This window comes from Xenopus laevis, chromosome 1L (genome assembly GCF_017654675.1).
Source record: "Xenopus laevis strain J_2021 chromosome 1L, Xenopus_laevis_v10.1, whole genome shotgun sequence".
NCBI classification, from domain to species: domain Eukaryota; kingdom Metazoa; phylum Chordata; class Amphibia; order Anura; family Pipidae; genus Xenopus; species Xenopus laevis.
This window is the reverse complement of record NC_054371.1, coordinates 113,975,409-113,996,368: the sequence shown is the minus strand read 5'-3', so window position 1 is coordinate 113,996,368 and position 20,960 is coordinate 113,975,409. Positions and strand designations below refer to the sequence as shown.

The 20,960-nt window shown below is 38.1% G+C and overlaps 1 protein-coding gene across 1 annotated transcript in view; it reads right to left on the bottom strand.

Moving 5' to 3' along the window:
* Positions 1 to 5,562: 5,562 nt before the first annotated feature.
* rab8a.L (RAB8A, member RAS oncogene family L homeolog) overlaps positions 5,563 to 20,960 on the bottom strand; it is a 29,174-nt gene continuing 13,776 nt past the window's right edge. The window contains exons 4-8 of the mRNA XM_018255775.2: positions 18,773 to 18,850; positions 15,679 to 15,768; positions 14,211 to 14,276; positions 11,918 to 11,968; positions 5,563 to 8,978 (exon numbers count right to left, since the gene is read on the bottom strand). Coding sequence (XP_018111264.1) covers positions 8,886 to 8,978; positions 11,918 to 11,968; positions 14,211 to 14,276; positions 15,679 to 15,768; positions 18,773 to 18,850 — 378 coding nt within the window. The 3' untranslated portion in view covers positions 5,563 to 8,885. The remainder of the gene's footprint in view (positions 8,979 to 11,917; positions 11,969 to 14,210; positions 14,277 to 15,678; positions 15,769 to 18,772; positions 18,851 to 20,960) is intronic.

The window sequence follows — 20,960 nt, the reverse complement described above, 5'->3', positions numbered from 1 at the left end:
CTCGGAAAAAATTACTGTATATCAACCAAAAGATATTTGATCAGGGGGACAAAAATGGCAAAACCCTGGCGTATCTGGCTAAACTTAACAACCCCCCCACGATGATAGCGGGAATTAAAAATGCCGCTGGTGATTATATGACGAGGGCGGTGGACATTGCGGACGTATTTGCAAACTACTATCAGGACCTCTATTCCGCACACGCCTCCTACTCCAAGCCAGAACTAGACCAATACCTACAAGGCATTACCTTCCCTAGGCTTAGCCCAGCGGAGTCCTCATATCTAGATGCCCCCATAACCTTGGGTGAAGTGGCAGAAGCCATTGGAAGCATATCCCCAGGGAAAACCGCCTGGTACCGCTTTCTTAGTGACTAGCTCACTCCCAAACTCCACGCCACACTAGTTGCGGCCAAAGAGACAGGGTCACTTCCTCAATCCTTCTACACTGCTACCATCATTCTTATACTTAAAGAGGGAAAAGACCCTGATTCTTGTGACTCCTACCGCCCCATCTCTCTTATTAATACGGATGTGAAAGTCTTAGCAAAAATATTATCCCAGCGCCTAAATAAAGTGATAGCTACGTTGGTTCACCCAGACCAAACTGGCTTTATGCCCAACAAAAGCACGTCCATTAACCTCAGGCGGCTGTACTCCCACCTCCAAATTAAACATAGTAATGGTGGCAACAGAACGCTAGCATCCCTGGATGCCACCAAGGCATTCGATTCAATTGAGTGGTCCTATTTGTGGAAGGTATTAGAGAATTTTGGGATAGGCTGCAATTTCATAAACTGGATTCAGCTACTCTATCGCTCTCCGACTGCCCGTATACAGGTCAATAACACCCTCTCTAGAGCCTTTCCTCTGTCCCGTGGTACCAGACAGGGATGCCTGCTTTCCCCCCTACTATTTGCTCTGGCGATAGAGCCCTTGGCCATAATGCTACGCCAAGCAACCAACGTGATTGGGCTTAAGTGTGGGAGACTAGAAGAAAAGTTAGCCCTATATGCGGATGACATCCTTCTATTTTTAGCGGATCCCGAGAACTCGTTGCACAGGGCGTTAGAATTGATTGATCACTTTGGCACCTTCAGTGGTGGTAAACAAGGGCAAGTCTACTCTTTTCTCTATTGAAGCACCCCGTAATGAAGGGGAGATCCTGGGACTGAAGTGGGTGTCGAAATTTAAGTACCTAGGGGTTACCATATCAAACAAACTTGACGATTATGTGGCGGACAATATTGAACCAGTAACGCATTCGTTCAAAAATAAAGCAGGTCAATGGGAACGCCTTCCTCTCACAGTGTGGGGCAGGGTGAACTTATTCAAGATGATTGTCTTACCCAAATATATGTATGTGATGCAACATGCCCCAGTGTGGATTGCCCCACAGGTACACAAACACATAGACTCTATCTTACTCCCCTATATATGGGCCCACAAATCCCCTAGGATCAGCAAGCTCTCACTTATGGCCCCTCAGGAAAAGGGTGGCCTTGCCCTCCCACATCTCCGATATTATTATTATGCCTCACAATTAATGTATGTACACAACTGGTTCTGCACAGACCCAGAGAACACGCTAACTGCACTTCATGCCTCTATAGCAGGCTCCCTAGAGGCAATTAGAAACGCCCCTTACAGGAGACGCAAAGATACCCCGGAGTTGCCACCAGTGCTGGCGATCCCACAAAGAATATGGGCTATAGTTCGGAAAATGTTGACCCAAAACAGTCCTACACCTTCACCGTATACCCCATTGTGGAGGAACTCCAACCTCCAGCATCTAACACAATTGCCAGATTTCCATTACTGGCCTAGACTGGGGATTCAGCACTTGAGCGACTTATTAGTTAACGATAACTTTCCGACCTTGTCCCAACTTAAGGAGAAACTGAACCAGCCCACAATCCAGATATATCGATATCTCCAACTGCGACATGCATTTGTGTCCCAATTTGGCTCGCAATCGGTCTCTACTGTGATTCCACAGTATGAACGCAGATTATGGGACCCTAGCCCTAAGAAGTTAATATCTGACCTCTATAAATCCCTGATCCCTGCTCTAGGCAACCCATTTGGGAAGGTAAAGGGTAAATGGGTTGTGGATATCCCTCATTTGGATGATGCACTGTGGGAAGATGCTGTTGAGGGAGTGTATGCTTTTCTGATTTCTACTAGGGACAAGATGGTTCAGTATCGAATTATGCATAGGATCTATATCACCCCACTGAGACTTAGAATGATGGGCAGGAACCCCACTGCCACATGCCCCAAATGTCAGGCCCCAGATGCTGGATTCTTCCACTTATTGTGGACCTGTCCGCTAGTCCATGAGTTCTGGACTGCAGTGGTAAAATATCTCTCAGATCAGCTACTCCTCCCCGGGGTACTAGCCCCAGAGGTGTGCCTCCTAGGGCTTGTGGATGAGGTGGTCCCCTTAAACAAAACCAGGATACTGCTAAAAACGGTGTATTTTTATGCAAAGAAGCTTGTTGCAATGAAGTGGATGAGCCCTCAAGCACCTACAATCAAACACTGGGTCCAGATGGTAAATAATAAACTTCCTGTCATCAAACTCACATACTTAGCCAGACGTTGTCCCCACAAATTTGAAAAGATCTGGGACCCCTGGCTAGATGCCAACTCAGAAGCAGCCCCCTAGCTTGGTGATTTCTTAACAAACCAACGTCCTTGGTCCGAGGTGCCCCTCCCCTCCCCTTGCCCATTTACGGATCTATGCTGTATGCTCATACTACTTGTCAACTTATTTTGATGTATAACTGCTTTGGATTGTCGTAGCCTAACTGTACATGTTACTGTGTGTGTTGTTTTGTTGTGAAAACAAAAATAAAAACCTTTAAAAAAAAAAACAAAAAAACTGAACAGGAAAGAAAGATTTATGAATTCAAATGTATGAGTTATTTAACATATTAAGTCAGGGCCTTAATTTAGGGTCAGGTTTCATGTCACACTATGTGACCTGACTGAATCCAGACTCCTGGACTATTTACAACCCACCCTAATTCATTATATTATCTCTACATTTGATCTCTATCTATCTGTAAATTTCGAATTTATTGCCCATGAATACCTTTCACTGATCTAACAGAATATATGCTGTGCCTTTCTAGATTTCATTTGTATTTTGCCTGACGAAGGGGCCTTGGTTCTCCGAAAGCTTGCAATATATTTTTTTTATTGTTAGCCAATATAGGTATCACTTCTACAATACTTTTTGTATTTGTTTGTTCTTTTATTTATTATTTCTGCTGCTGGCTAACACGGTACCACAGTTTTTGTTTGGGGTTATATAATAAAATTCACACAGTTTGATCAGATTGGCACCAGGTCTAGTAACCCATAGCAATTAAGCAATAGTTACTGTTCACAATCAAATATCTGTTGGTTGTTATAGGGTACTATACCTGGTGCACAAGATTCGTCAAGAAGAAGCATCAATATTTATTTTCTTTTGGGACATCTGTGCTGCTCTATGTGACTGGTGATGCTGATGTATATACACTGGCAGGGCACCTAGTGGTAGCTTTTATTAAATGCATCTTTTTGCCTTCATTTTGTGTATTTTTGGTGTGTTTACCATGGGCAACATTGCAAGATTTCTTACTTGATAAAGGTGGAAATGCACCCTGTTTTTAGGGCTTCTCCTATTTATAAGAATAAATAAAAATATGCAAATAATGTGAGCTGCGAAATTGCACTGGTACTGATAAATACAATAAGTAGCTTCAAGTAGCGCTGAGCGAATCTGTCCTGTTTTGCTTTGCCGAACAATTAGCAAAACTGCAAAAAATTCCAAAAACGGTCAATGGCCGTCAAAATTATTTTTACACGTGACAATTATTTACATGTGATAAATTTTTCTTGCGCCAAATGCATTAAAGTCAATGGGAGTTTTTTGTCCAAATGCATTAACGTCAATAGCCGTTTTTTCTTATGGCGACTTTTTGTCTCTGTGACTCTGTGGCAGTTTTGCTAAAGAATTTGCAGATGGCGAAATGTGGAATTTCACCGCAGATCCATGGCTGGCAAAAAAATTGCTCCCCACTAGTTTCAAGTAAGGTTTATATGCATTTATAAAATAAAAAAAATACAAAGTTAATAGTATGTTGTATTATTCTTTAAGGGATATTTATAAAATGTGATTAGTCGTCTTGCAACAAATAACAACTCTCATTGCATTTCCTGTTGGCTTTTATGAAGTGCTACACTATAGTAAAACTAATACAGTTTGGTAACTTGGCACCACATAGTTAAATAGTGATCCTCTACCAGTAACCCGTAAACAACATGTCGCTCTCCAACCCCCTGGATGTTGCTCCCAGTGGCCTCAAGGTGCTTATTTTTGAATTCCAGGCTTGGAAGAAAGTTTTGGTTGCATAAAAACCAAGTGCACTGCCAAACAGAGTCTCCTGTATGCTACCAGTCAACACAGCGGCTACCAAATAGCCAATCACAGCCCTTATGTGTCACCCCAGAGACATTTTTGTGCTTGTGTTGCTCCCCAACTCTTTTTACATCTGAATTTTACTAATGGGTAAAAAGGATTGGTGATCCCTGCTCTAACTGATACAATTACCATTTTTGATTTGGAAAAGTTTTTTTTTGCGCATAAGGGTAACTAAGTTTCAGTTTTTTTTCAATGTTTTCTGGATCAGCTAGAAGGCAAGAGCGTTTTTTATTCTTTGGCATCTGTGAACAACACAAGCTTCACGCAATGTGTGTCATAAACAGTTATTAGCTAGAGAACCATATATATGTAGAATTGACATTGTTATTTCCCATGTGTTTGTGGATACAAAGGCAGAGCATCATAATGTTAAGAACAGCAGGTTTAGTGTAACCACTAGTATTGACCTTGTGTCAACAGCTAGGCATCTTAGAAGCTGCTTTTTATGGAGGAGGGCCCTTTAAGGTCTTCTGGGTAGGTGACTTAAGGGGCAGAAATAACACTGCTTATTATTTGTCCCAAATGCCAGACACCTATAGGCCATCCATTTAAATGATGCCATTTATATATCAAAGAAAACCTTTCCTATTTTATACTTTGGGAAAAGCTTTGAGTATCTTCTTGGGGGAAAGATTAATCTCCTGTTTACAGGGGGCCATGAACTCCATGCCAGGAATGTAGAGCTAATGCTGAACCCCTTGAGCTTTCTGCTTAATGTATATAAGGTCTGTATAATCATACTGGTGTCAAGCAGCATGTATATCATTGTATTTTACAGCCTCCACAATAGTTTCCCCTGTAATTTGCCTCAAGAGGTTAAATGTGAGCAACAGATCATCCATGAAAACATTATAAAGATACTAGGTACTGATTCAAGCTCTTCTGTATGTAAAAGATTGCAGCTCAGGGTGAAGAAGAACCCCTTTAATATTCTATAATAGCAAATGTCCAAAGTTGAAGTGTTGTAACTGTAGCTAATAACATTTCTATGTCATTCTGAATACTATATTGGCTCAAGGCAGATGCTAAAAAACAAGAAGACAGAGAAATCCTTTTTTTCTTTTGTAAAAAAAGAGAAGACATTCATAACTTTAAAATAAGCTTTAATTTGTATTTTTCCTGAAGTGCAGTTGTCATTGTAAACAAAGCAAGTTATTACAGATCTCCAGCAGGACACGTTTGATGTGTTTATAATATATCATATGGAATATAATCTGTTTTGAAACCATAACGAAGGCTATCAAAAATCAAAAAGATTTTATTCTGCTGGTCTTACATAGTCCCCTCTAGTCTTTCACTGAATCATTCTTTGTAAACCTGAAAAAGCTGTACAGAAACCAAATACAGAGGCCTACATGGCAATATGAGCGAAAAGTGAATGCATCACTAGAAAATATATACGTAGCACAAATGCATTAGACATTAGCTATTTATATGCATTCTGGCATAAATTACAGAGCAAAAAAAACAAAAAAAAAACAAAAGATGATGACTAGTAGGTGTCACCTATGTATAGAAGAGGTTTCTGTCACTAAAGCATCAGAATGACATGTGTGCTCGAACATACATTTACTAATTCTGCTTTTTAATCATGGATTCCCTTTAAAAATGAAATTGCTTCTAAATAGTGTCGGTGTTAAGCCTTCATTAAAGTGGCACATTTTTCTTTTTTGCATGGGTTTCTGAAATGCTGAAAAACAGGACCTAGATTTCCAGCTCCAGTGATATTTTGGGATATGCGTTAAGACTTTTAAGACTTACAACTAGTTTCTGCTGGTGGAATCACAGAAGTGTGTTAAGTCAGACTGAATTTTCCTGTGTTAGATAAGATCATGTTAGTAGTGCTAATAAAGAATAGATGCACTATTATTATTTTTTTTTAAATCCCCCCCAGCCCTAGGAATGAACTGGAGTACAATTCTCCTATTTATAGAAGAATTATGCCACCCATAGGCACCCAGAAGAGAGTGGGCTGCAGGGGGCTAAATAATGTATAAAAAACAGGAAAAAAGAAAGGAATTATGTGCTCCCTGGCCAATCAACCCTCAGATATGATATTTCCAGGATCCTGTGGCACATATCAACTCATGTGGATTCTTTGTTAGGGCAGAAGTGGGTAGGACCAGGATGCAAGTCAGCAGGTCAAGATCTACCCAATCATGCCTGTACATATTTCTATCTGAAAATACCATTGGGCTGGGGGAAAAAAAAAAAAAATAACACTGAAAATACCAGTGCAAAAATCAATTCCTGGCACTGCTTGGGGAATGCAAAAGGAGCTCAATGGAGTGATTATTGCTTGAAACCCCTTATGTGGCCATACAATGTAATAGAAATTCAGGGGATTCTATATGCTGAAACAAAACATCCAGTGGCACAATAGCAGTAATAAGAATTCTAGATATGGAATCTGATAAGCAATGGCCTTGTGGGACAAGAAAACAAACCTGGAACCTGGACTAGAGTATCAAAGCCAAACAGACGTATTGCCGGAACCCCTTTTTTAACCAAGGAAAATGTGTTTCTATTTGGAGTTTGTGTGCTGATTTTATTGGAGTGCTAAGATTGAATAAGTATCACAGGGTCCATGTATGATGAGCCTGCCTGAGCTGTAAGCCACAAATTCCATTCTTTGGTGATACAACCTAAAACATTTTAAGACAAAGGGGCTAATTTACCAACACAGGTGCCAAAACTGCACCAGTGCAGTGACATACAGCAGTTAGATCTTTTTCTAGGGTACATGTATTGAGGCAATTTTGTATGTATGTAATTAAAATCTGCCCCAATAAGGCTAGTATACGAAGTGCTAAACTTCACTAGTGCAGGTACCCACTGAAACCAAATAGAGAGATATAAATTCATTTTCGAACATTTAACACTAGTTGATTTGCCAAAACGTGGTGCTTGTGGATAACTACACTAGCACAAGATGTTAGCAATAAAATACCACTTAAAGAATCTAATTCACAAAAATGCTTCTATGTCACCTAGGGTAAATGTATGCAATATACAGGTGAAAAATGCAAATGATCAAAGCTTAATTGCCCTTTATAGCTGCAATTTGCTGAGTTATAATAAGCCAGGGATGGCCAATATGACATGACACAGTACTGATGAATGAATGAATAAGCAGCCAGTCTCATACAGTAAGTAAGTCTCGCCAGAGACATTTTACATACGACTTGTACAATATGTTCAGTGGTTGGTCATATCTACCAAGTAAGATTAGGCAGAGCATTTACAAAAGTACATTTACAAATACAATATGAAAACATACAGGTCTCAGAAACAAAAGAATGGCAGAATGCGAATTCAGATTCAAAGGCGTAATCTCTAATTCTGAATACAATATTTTGCCATTAATAATTCCTATGGCTCTACTAGGTATAACTGCAGGAAACGTGCTCCTCCTGAACCCCTAAATTTAGTGGAGAAAGTCATGACTCAATCTAAATGGGATTTTTTTTTAATAAACACCAGCAACCCCACCAATATTCTCTTGCTGTCCAAAAGGAACTAGTAAAGCTAGTGTAGTCTAACAGGAGAATGATACAGTCTGTATGTTGAACTGCCCAAAATGATGAAGTCCCTAACACAGAACAATGCATCAGTGAGTGGAAATGTAACACGGTTGGTACTCAGGTCTAATGGAGGCAACAGGCTGTGCTTCAAAATGAGGCCTGTGGTGATTGGACACAGACGACAAGAATAGAGGCAGCATAATTTATATTGGCTTACAGTTTCCTTTTGCATTTAAATATATTAAACCTAAGACTGCTCATTAAATTAAAGAAAAATAACTCATTTTGATGTCTACCAATAGGTTTAACATGGAAGACACATTTTGGAATGTAAGTTAAAGGTGCACATATTTGCATACAGACTTGGTGTATGCATGGGTGTGTATATCTCTACAAAGCACAAACTTGTATTTGTGTATCTATATGTTATATATCTATATATATTATACGTATGTACCCAGCTATAAAGGATCATACATTTTAAGGTTAATGAAAAAAAAAAAAAAAAACCTATAATTGTAAAATATGGCTCCAGATGAAAATTTGGAATAGTCACCAGCAAGTTTCTAATCAAAACCTGATATATGAAACTTGGCTGGAACTTTATTGGAAAATATATACTTGGAAAAAAAATAAAGGAAAATGAAAGTCCGGTGGTTACCTTCATCCAAACAAAAGTGAGAAGAAGGGAAAAAAAGAAGAGAAGAAATGTACATACTAAGAACATGTTCCAGATAAACTAGGTGAAACAGTTACTCTCATTCTGGGAGCTGGAACGCTGCAGAGCTGCAGGTTTAAGGTTTTATGTCTGCAAAGACAATAGGAATTAAGATACAGGCACAGTCCAGTATGATGGAGCAAAGCACTCCAATAAGGCAGCATCCCTCACAGAAGGACACATCGGAAAAAACTGCTCTTCTTTTGCTGGTCTTGGGTGATTTTGACTCCTTGGTTGCTGCCTTGAGGGCTGTTCCCTTCCTGAAATATAAACAAATACCTTAATGTGAACATTATTCCAATGCTCTGGGAAAAGTCATTTTACTGCACGCATGCACTCGCTGGTTTCTATTGGACTTCCACTTGAGATGTCCTACAGCAGTACAACTAACCACGTGTTCATTTACTGTTTATCGGTAACACTGAAACCTTTCATACATTAATAAGAACAAAGAATTTGGTCATCACAGAAGAATGTCTGATGTTTTTCTTAAAGCACCCACTTCAGAATTTGCACAGAAAAATAGGAAAATGAAAACCTGGTCAGAATAAAAAGAATGTCCACTAGATGGAGCAGCAATAATTTGAAAACAGATCCGCACACACTCAATTGAATGCAGTTGGGGAAGATGCCCATTTTATTATGCTACTGGTTGCATATTAAAAGGCACATCTGCAGCAGAATTCTTACATTGTGCACTAGATGGTGTAGCACACTTACTGACTTTGCATGTATAGTAGAGAGGTATATTTCCACATCATGACATTGTTTGTCTGTCCAATTGCTTTAAAGGAACAGTTCAGTGTAAAAATAAAAACTGGGTAAATAGGCTGTGGAAAAAATGAAAAAAATCTAATATAGTTAAAATGTAATGTATAAAGGCTGGAGTGACTGGATGTGTAACATAATAGCCAGAACCCTACTTCCTGCTTTTCAGCTCTTTAACTCTGAGTTAGTCAGTGACTGTAAGGGGTTCACATGGGCCATAAATGTTCAGGGAGTTTGCAATTGATCCTCAGCATTCAGCTCAGATTCAAAAGCAAACAGGTATAACCCATGTGGCCTCCCCTCAAGTCACTGATTGGCTACTGCCTGGTAACCAATCAGTAGAAACCAAGGGGGAAATTTACTAACTTGCGGAAATTGGCCAGCGACGGCTACAATTCGCCAGGCAAAAATTCAGACAACGCTAATTTACTAAAATGCAAAGTTGCGTCGAGGGTGCCGAACGCTGGCAAATTTTCGGTAGCGTTACGTCGGCAATCAAAGTGTAGTTGCGCTAGTGTTGGCTAATTTGCATATGGCAGGAAGTGAAAGTTGAATGCACTTATACGTTGCAGCAAATACATTACAATACACAAGCCCAGGGAACCGTAATAAAATAGAGTTGTTATAATGCCCTACACGAGCCCAGTGAATAGTTTATGTGCCATATGTTAGGAAATGTAGGGCGGGACCCTACCCAAAAAAAAGTTAAGGACTTTTGCAGCCTATCACCCTGAAAAAGTGAAATTACACTGGCGTTTTTTTGGGACTCAACAAAAAAATTGAGGAAGTCCTATACACTCCATTGCAATTCGCCTGGTCTGAGCTGGCGAAGGCAAGTCCGGCGGAACAGCTAACGTTCAGTAAAATCCGCTTCTTAGTGAATTTGCACAGTTACGTCCATTCGCCAGAGCAAAAATTAGGCTGGCGTTAGAGTGCGAAGTTGCGTTATTGTATCAATCTCCTTCGCTAGGTAAGTTACACCTGCGCCCTTTAGTAAATCGGTGAAGTACCGAAATGACGTCATGCTGGCGAATTTTCGCCGGTGTTAGTCACTTGGCCCTTTAGTAAATTTGCCCCTAAGAGAGCTGTTAGACATCCAGTCACTCCAGCCTTTATACATTACATTTTTGCCTAACTAATTATATTAGAAACATTTTTTATTTTGCACAGCCTATCTATTTACCCAGTTTTTATTTTTATACTGAACAATTACTTTAAAATTAGAATTTAATAATATGTGCTGGTAGACATGCCTTACTCTAACTCACTCATACCCAGCCATTCATTGTGTCCTGGCCCAGGTTAAAGTTTAACAACTGATTATTTTCTGCTAAAATATATTGGTAACAAGATTTACTGATACAGGTAAGGGATTCGTTATCTGGAAAACAGTTATGCGAAAAGCTCCATTTGACTCCATTTTAATTAAATAAAATATATTTTTAAAAATGATTTGCCTTTTCTCTGTAACAGTTGATCCAAAATAAGATATAATGAATTCTCATTGAAGGCAATCATATTGTGTTTAATTCATTTTTAAATGATTATGGAAAGAATCCATAATCCAGAAAACCCCAGGTCCCAAGCATTCTGGATAACGGGTAATAAAGCTCACCTTAAAATGAACTTTTAGTATAGAGAAAACAGTGGGGCTCTTTCATAAACAGTTGGCAAATTTGCAACTGGGCAGTAACCCATAGCAACCAATTAGTGATTAGCTTTTTTAAACCAGATGCAGACTGAGCACTGAAAGCAATCATCTGATAGGTTGCCATGGGTTACTGCCCAGGTGCAAATTTGCCCACTGGTTATAAATGAGCCCCAGTATTATTCAAATATGAATTGCAATTGACCTTTTTTATTGTTTGTTTTCCAATTTTTTACAGTTTTTGTGGTCTGGCTCTGATGCTTGGAACTGCTTTCTCATTAATAGGATACAAAAACCCAGGAATCCTGACAGCAGTCAGAATGGAAGATAATAAAACAGACTAAACAGAAAGATAAACAATGCAAAATAAGAATAAAATTCTTGCCTGGGACTCACCGAGCTATATATTTATACACAGTTGGACCCAATCTCAACAATGTATGAAACAGTATTGGGTTAATATAATAGAACTTTCAGAATCTTTGAAATATATTAGTAAGCAATCAAATCTGATAAAAATTTCACAAGGATCTATTACAGCCTAAATAATCAAGAAGAAGTTCTAGTATTAACAAGCGCACGCTTGTTAAATTAATAGCAAGTTGAGGCATAGGTCTTTCTTTCTTTTGATCATTCCAGTCTATGAAGTTCCACTCAAAACCTCATCAGAAAAAAAGGAAGAACAGACCAGGGTTGGAAAGTGAGAAAAATGTTAAATAGTTGGTTTTCAGTACCAGTATCTGGAACAAGAGTACAAATCAGCCATTAAGTATTTGTACTTACCATTCTTTTGTCCATTTTTGCTTTGATGTCTCTTGCCAATGTAAAAAATGCCTGTAAAAGGATAAAAGAGTTGGATATCAATAGTGATACCGCAAGTGGGTGTTTCTTTTAATCTCTTGCCTACATAGTACAAGTACCAGGCGACAATAAACACACTCTTTATAGAAGTTTATAGAATGGCAAAACATTGACCCCAAAAAGTGTGGGTTTCTTAAAAACATACAACAAACACAATTAAAATGTATTATGAGCCCTCCAGGAATGAATACATAGATCATACATTTCTATATAAATGGAAATCTATATTATTATTGGATCACGTTACATTTTTTTCTACCTCTTTCAGGTCCACAATTTAGTCAAGGACCCCTTAACTGAGGATACAGATATATGAAAACATTCATAGATCAGCCATTTATTCATAGTCCCGTATGCATCCATGCATAGGCATTCTCTACAAAACTCTCCATAATCTGAGCCACCCAGATGCTGCTTTGAGCCTCCATATAGGGGGCCAGGAGTTTGGAACAGTACCATCACAATATATCCTATGTTTCAGGTCTTTTGACATGTGGAACTGTTAGTTGAGGCTATACAGTACCATGTTGTGAGCTTATTTTCACTACACAGCACTACAGATCTCTTTCTATATGCCATTGTGCAGATATGGAAGTTGCAGGCAAATGCACAGACAATACATGTACAGGTATAGGATCCAATATCTAGAAAGCTCAGAATTGCAAGAAGGCCATCTTACATTTTAACCAAATAATTGAATTCCCTTTTCCCTGTGATTTCAAAACAGTACATTGTACTTTATAGTAACTAAGTTATAATTAACCCTTCCTGGAGGCAAAAACAATCCTCTTGATTAAGAGGTAAGGTATGGAGAGCCATATCCTTATCTGGAAAATCCCAGGTCCTAAGCATTCTGAATAAAAAAGTCCCATACCTGTACTTATTTTTTTATAGAAAAACATATGACTACATGGTTTGCTGAACTTTAAAAAAAGTCAAAGTAAAACTTTTAAAAGTTTCATTTTGAGCCAATTACAATCTCATGATGACTTTGTCTACAACTTTCTGCATCTATCCATACATACATTTCAGCTAGTGCGACGTGCTACTGTAGCCTGTTACAATATGTATATCCTGCTTATGAACAGTGATGTAGACTGGGGTCTTAGTGTTCCTCTAACAACTGGTTTATACTCATTCGAATTGTAGGGAAATGAGGAGAGCACTCTGCAAGCATATAAATGCTGTGGTTATCCTTTTATTAGTCGACTACTTGTACGCGACATATTTCGGGCCCATGTGCCCTTTATCAAGTTACTTAGTAGTCGACTAATAAAAGGATAACCACAGCATTTATATGCTTGCAGAGTGCTCTCCTCATTTCCCTATAATTCGAGTTATAGATATCAGGATATCGGTGACCTGATCGAGGAAAGTTGCACCCTTTTCCTGAACCAAGCGGGCAGAATTGTTTTGGACAATATATTTCCTTGGTTTATACTCATTCCTGTCGCTTGTCTCAGGCTAAAGCTAAACATACAAATACAGATATCATACAAAAGAGAAGAGAAAAGAAGAGAAGTTTCAGTCGAGAATGGTGGCCAACCTATTCTGACACATGGATATTGGGCAGTTTGGTAAATCCTATCTGCCAGTGCATCATATCTGCCAGTATATGTTACATCAGAAGATGAGGAGGTAAAGAGGAGTCACAGCTACTCTTCACTTCCTCCTGTTCAGTTCAGGCTGTCTGGCCAAATGATCAGTAGTATCAGAGTAATAGAAAGGCATCAGTGCCTCTTCATATGGTGTTTGACTGTTCGGCCCTAAGACAATTGGTCTGATAACTATAAGAATTGGCTCCTGTAAGGCCACCTTTGGAAAAAACTGAATAAACATAGAGGAATGTAAGATGGAACGCATAAAACTGGTATATTTTATTCCACATCAGTATCCCATAGAAACCTACATTATTTAAATAGTTCAAACATATTATTTATTGCTTTACAAACACTATTCATCATTCCTTGCTTGTAATAGCCTTACTGCAGCTGACTGATCACACTGCTGCGTTTGACTAAAATTAGTATTTCGACATGTTTTACAGCACTATATACGGATTGTTCATCGTTCACCTCGGTCTCTGCCATAGTGGAGCTTACAATCTACCATGCACAAGCACTAGTGTCACCTGTCTGTTGCTGTGGGAGGAACCCAGAGGTAGTTACAGTTTGGTAAATTCCCCACTTACTAAATTAATAGTCAGTCTACTTACATTTTCCACATTGATATTTGCCTTAGCACTCGTCTCCATGAACTTAATTCCATATTCAAGGGCCAGCTAAAATATAAACGGTGATAGTTATTCAAGGCAGAAAATAATTTGTACAAAGCCAATGGAACGCACAATCATTAGCATATAAAGCCTGGGTGCCAGTCCATAGAAATATAAAATTACTGCAGAGATTGAAAGCACTCCAAGGACGACTTTACAACGTAGTCAAGTATGCAAAAATCGTGGAGGTTTATTAGTGGTCCAACATTTCATTTCCGTACAGGAACCTTCGTCAGGGACTGCCCTAACGAAGGTTCCTGTACGGAAACGAAACGTTGGACCACTAATAAACCTCAACGATTTTTGCATACTTGACTACGTTGTAAAGTCGTCCTTGGAGTGCTGTCAATCTCTGCAGTAATATATATATATATATAGTCTCAAGATTAAGACTAAAATTAAAAGGGATCCGTCACCGTAAGAAACCATTTCAAATCATATGGGCAGCAGCCATTTTGCAGGCACTGTTATTAATGCAAGCTTTGCATTGTGCCGAAATCTTGTTTATGTGAAAGAATGGGGACGAGATGCCCATGCACTGGATAAACAATAAGAAGGTGAAAAGGGAGAGGGAATGTGCGGATAGCACTAACATCTAGGAAGTGCAGAATGGAAAGTAATTGCCTGCCCTGTCTCTATGCCTTAAACTGGCCATAGACATGCAGATTATAGCCTATATCAGACAAGCGAACATCCGTTCCAATCTTCTGACCTGCAACTAACCATTCAGATGAATATAAAGTAGTAAAGAGAACAAATCACACAATGCTCGGCCACTATTGACAGGCACCAATTATACTAAACTTATGTCCGATAAATAGTAGTGACAAGCTCCCATTGATATCGTCAGATAGGCAATATATTGACTGAATGACCGATCACCATGATACGAAAAATGTTGGGACAATCCACACACGGTCCGGAAATCATACGAATCTTTGTTTTGTACAATGGTATCTTTGTGTCTATGGCCAGTTTTAGGCAAATAATTTTTTGCACAGTAGTGCTTACATTTATTATAGCAGCCTTCAAGAAAATTACTACTATACAATATTAATATATATATATATATATATATATATATATATATATATATATATATATATATATATATATATATATATATATATATATATATTACTTTATACCATATTGGTTGCACTGATGTCATCATCCCAGTGTCTGTAATCTACAAATAATCCAATCTCATTATGTCTAGGTTTGACTACAGTGTGCATTAAACACAATGATAATTGGGAAGTGGTTATGCACTATTTTGTTTGTTTGCTCTTTGAAACAGATTTTCATATATTTTTAAATGTACCCAAATGCGGCCTTCATGGCTTGTTCATTATTCACCACAAGATGGGATTTAAAGCTCAGATACCAAAACTGTTAAATAACTCACCTTTTCACCCTTCTCTTTGGAAACTTGTCGTTTTTCATTCACATCGCATTTGTTCCCGAGGACCATCTTCTCAACATCAGAGGATGCATGCTGGAATGGCATTAAGAGAGAGAAGGATTATTGCCTTTCTTTATCATTTAGTTATGTACTATCTGCATCATATGCAGTTAAGTGATGGATGCTTCCCATCCAGTCCCATATCACCATCAACAGACTTCCAGACACGCGAGACCGATGCCAGTTTCACAAAGCATTAAGAACTTGTCTTAGCGGAGTCAGTCAAAACACTATGATGGTCTTAAAACCTAGTTTAACTCAGTAGCTTTGATCTGAAATCAAAGTGCTTTATCATACAAGCGACTCTCTGGCAAATCATTTTTGCTGGCCACACATAGGTCCAGCTTTAAAACATGACAAAACAAAATTAATATGTTCAACAGAAATACATTCAGCACAGATCACAATGGATAAAGGCCTGGACTGGCAATCTGTAGGTTCTGGCTGCTGTAAGATGTCATAGACACTCACTAATTAGTGGGCTGGTGGGGATGTTTGGACCTCTCGTTGGGCTATTTGGGCCTCTGTGTACCTAGAATACCAGGGCCTATTGTGATTTTTAGTCTAGACCTGCAAGGATATGATAGCTAGTGTATATATATATATATATATATATATATATATATATATATATATATATATATATATATATATATATATATATATATATATATATATATATATATATATATATATATATATATATATATATATATATATATATATATATATGTACAAAAACCGCACTCACAGGACTTTATAAAGGTGCAAAAAAGATCTGTTTATTTCTTTACAAAAAGAGAAATAAACAGATCTTTTTTCACCTTTATAAAGTCCTGTGAGTGTGGTTTTTGTACAGTATTTGGTTTATATATATAAGTAGTAATGGACAGCACTCGCTTATAATGCTCAAAAGTTTATATTAAATGGTAAAAAATGACATCACCATATGTGTGCACATATAAAAAGCGGCGTTTCGAGCCTGCATAGGCTCTTTATCAAGCCATGTGTGTCAATGGTATCAAGTTCAAACACAATCCATGTGAATATTTAAGGATCATCAAAGGAAGTGACCTAGCAGCGTATTCATTATCCACTATACAGGGTTGATACAATGTACACTGAACAATGGCTGAATAAAATCTATGTATCTCCATTCAAGTATTTGAACCTTTATACAATAGAAACAATGCATGTAGAAACAGATATAGCTTTAAAAATAGATATAAATTATAATCCTTATTAAGGCCTGCTGGATGAAGTGAATTCTTTTAAACCACCATACTTCCCTTTGTTTGAACCTAAGTTCAAGGTTTTCTTCCCTTATCTAATGGGGGCACATATTCTAGTACCATGAACCGTAGTTGCTCCACAGTATGGCCCTTTTCCTTGAAATGACGGGACAATGGTAATGCAGTGTTTCCCAATTTTATAGTGGACTTGTGTTGTGATATCTGTGATTTGACCTTCTGGATAGTTTCCCCAACATAGATCATAACACATGGGCAAAAAAATCGCATACACCACAAACTGTGATAGGCAGGTATGGTATCCCCTAATTTGAATAGATTCTCCTGTACCTGGATGTAAAAAAAATTTGCCTTTAATCACATGTCTACACTGTTTGCAATCAAGGCATGGATACATGCCACTATTGTGTGGTCCCAAAAATTTACTTGTTAATGATTTATCTTTTTGCACTATAGATTTAGTTAGTTTGGACCCTATGGTTTTTCCTCTTTTGTACGATATTAGTGGAGGGGAGATAAATTCTTTCACTGTAGGATAGGCTCTGCATAAAATAGGCCAATGTTTCTGTAGAATACCATTTATTTGTCTAGCTAATCCGCCGTATTGTGTGACAAAGGTGATTCTAGGGCCCTTCATTTTTTTAGATCTTGTCTGTCCCATGACCTTTTCAGCTTTATCCAATACTTTCAATGGATACCCCCTCTTTCTAAATTTGTGTCTCATATGTTTGATTTGGGCATCCCTAACTACCGGGTCACTAACCAATCTGTGAACCAGTGTTAATTGGCTCATTGGTATCGAATTCTTGGTGTGCCTAGGGTGATTGCTATCAAAGTGTAGAATCTGGTTACGGTCAGTGGGTTTAGAATATAATTTAGTTTATAGCCCTCCTTCTCTATAGACTAGTACATCCAAGAAAGAGATTTCTTTGACATCATGGGTAAGCGTGAATTTGATGGAGGAATGAAAGCAATTGAGGTGATAGGGAATCAATGTCACCCCGCCATACTACAAAAATATCGTCGATATATATCTCCACCAGGCCACACAGTGTTCCTGGTAGAGATCATCGCGATATATGAACAGTTCTTCAAGCCAAACCATATATACACACACAGTCATTCAAACAAACCTTTAAAAATGAAATTGGTAGATTTAAAGGCCAAATATGGACATAGGTCATTATGGGCCCACACTGGACCATGTAACGCGAGAACATGATCAATCTGGCACGATACCAATTTAACATGTCCAAGATAATTCACTTTCCTTTGTTATTTTACTTTATTCCAATATAAATAATCTTCTTTATTTATCACAACAGGTCCCTGAAAAGGGGAGTATCAAAAAATATTTTTTATTAGGGGGAGATGTAGCAAACCAGCTGCTAGTAATATGAGAGCACTTATCTGTTCTAATTATAATCAGAAATAGTAATATTCCACTTTCTATAACCTATATAAAATATGTTTTTGTGATAAGAGCACTGCTATGCTCCTCACTAAAAATAAAAGCGAAGACAAAAGCTAATGTGGCCATAATGCTTCTCTTATGTGCACCTGGTTAAACATGTATGTAGTGCATTCCCACACATCTGTGCATCACCCCTATACAGAACTGCTGGAACAAGAATTCTAGATGAACAGATTTGTTGCCAAGAGTTTATATTCTCTCTTTTTATTAGAAACCACATTACCATTGCTAAGTCATGTTACAGGTACTCGTGCCTGAATGAATGCCTAGAGCCTAAAAATAAAACGGTTCCAAGCTAGAAATATATACATACCTCTTCAATGTTTCTGATCCAGTTTTTAATATTGTCAAAGGATTTTTCATTGGTGATATCATATACCAACATGATTCCCTGAAAGAAAAGAGAGGTTTCCTTATGAGATGATATCCAGCAGTGCTAACATACAAAGAAAGTACAACTTGTTAATTTTATTCTTGTTGTTTAATGCACAGTCATTATCGTAATCATAATATGACTACTTTGTAGTTTGAAATATTTTATGAATAACATTTACACACATGTATTTTTAGGTATACACTTATTAACATGGCACCACCTCTGACTTTGTAAAACCCCATGGGCCCCCTGCATCTGGTTGATAAATACAGAGATACAGGTTGGTGGCTGTCAAGTTTACGCTCTGTCTGGTGTATTCAGCAAAGACTTCCAGGGAAGCAGACACCAAGGGAGTTATTTGGGAAAGGTCAAGTTTGTGAGGTTTTTTCTACCTCAAATAAACTCACAACTCGAATGTTTACTTATTTACGAAAACACTCAAATGTAAAAAACTCAAATGAATGTCAATCAGGGGGAAAAACTTGAATACTCATATTGATCGAGTTATCGGCAAAAAAAAAACAAAAAAAACGAATGAAGGCTAAAAACATCTTCAAATGGTTCAAGGGACCTCTGCCATTGACGTCTACATGACCTCAACAAGTTTTAGTTTTTTGCAGTTTGGGGGAATAAAAATCTTGAAAATATGAGGTTTTTTTTTATTCTTAAATATTCCAATTTTTATTGAAACTACACTAAAGTTTTTTCAGGGAAAAACACAACTCGACCTTAGATAAATAACCCCCTGAATGTCACATGGCTTAACATAGCACCAGCCATCCCTTTTGCATAACTCTGTATTTAAATGGGGGTCCTACAAAGGGTGTTTTACACAGTGAGGAGTATATGGTTGGGTGGGGGGTAGAGGGCCCTGCAAAAATGGAGAATGGGGGTTAAGGCTTCCTTTCCTAAATTGTAAGCACTGTAGTAGGTCAGTATAGCAGGTAGTATAGTAGGTCACTTAGCTTGAAAATATTATACAGTGCTGTTTAAAATCAGTGCTATACAATGTTACAGGAGCATCATGGTTAGCACTCATCCCTCACAGTGTGTCCTCACTATGTTTGCGTGGGTTTCCTCCAGTTTGATCTCATTATGTTTGTGTAGGTTTCCTCCCACACACCTAAAAATATTCTTGTAAGTTATTTGGCTTCTGATGAAATTGACCATAGTGTTTGTATTTGTGTGCATGTGGCAGGGAAGTTTGACTAGGGCAGGTACTGGTGTGAATGATTAAACATTTCCTGTGAAGTAATGTGTAATATACTTACTTATCAGGGTGACAAAGTGACCTGTTGTTCGTGCAACAGAAGGAAGTAAACAGGGCCGGACTGGGAGTAATCGAATAAGATCCCCACTCTCAGGTCTTAAAAATAATAAAAATGTATTGTTCAAGACCTGAGAGTGCGGATCTTATTTGCTGGATTTAGAGTTTCTTTATTGATGCTGCACCCAGGCACATTATTTTCATTATTGTGAGTGCTGGCTCTTTGGTGGACTGTATAAATCACAAATTTAATGCTTGCACTCCGAACCAGTCTTCCATTAGTGAGGGTGCAGGGTGTAACGTTGGCTGTATATGCACTTTAAAAATATAGACTTTTGACTTGACGTTTCACCAAAATTCCCAGTGTTGCTGGTCTTTTTGAATGAGATATATATATATATATATATATATATATATATATATATATATATATATATATATATATATATATATACACACACACACACACACACACACACACACACATATACATACATACATACATACATACAGTAAAAATTCAATAGTTCTAACCACTATTCTCCCTGCACAAAGTTTAGGTGGGGGGGGGGGGTTGAGGGCAGAGGGGGAATCTGGAAACTAGTCAGCCACAAACTTTTTTTTTTTTTTTCCCAAGTGTTTTTTATTGTTTTCACACAAACATGTCATATACATTACAGTAATGTTATACAATAGGTAAAAACATAAACCAGCCACTAACATACCCAGTTTTTCCAGAGCCCAGTGAAAGAGACAGTAGAACAGTGGGCAGGAAATTCAGATCAATGTGAGGGTACCTGCAGCTCATTGGCTGTTCTGCTGTTCTGGCACTCGCTTGCTCTCCCCTGACAAAGGAAG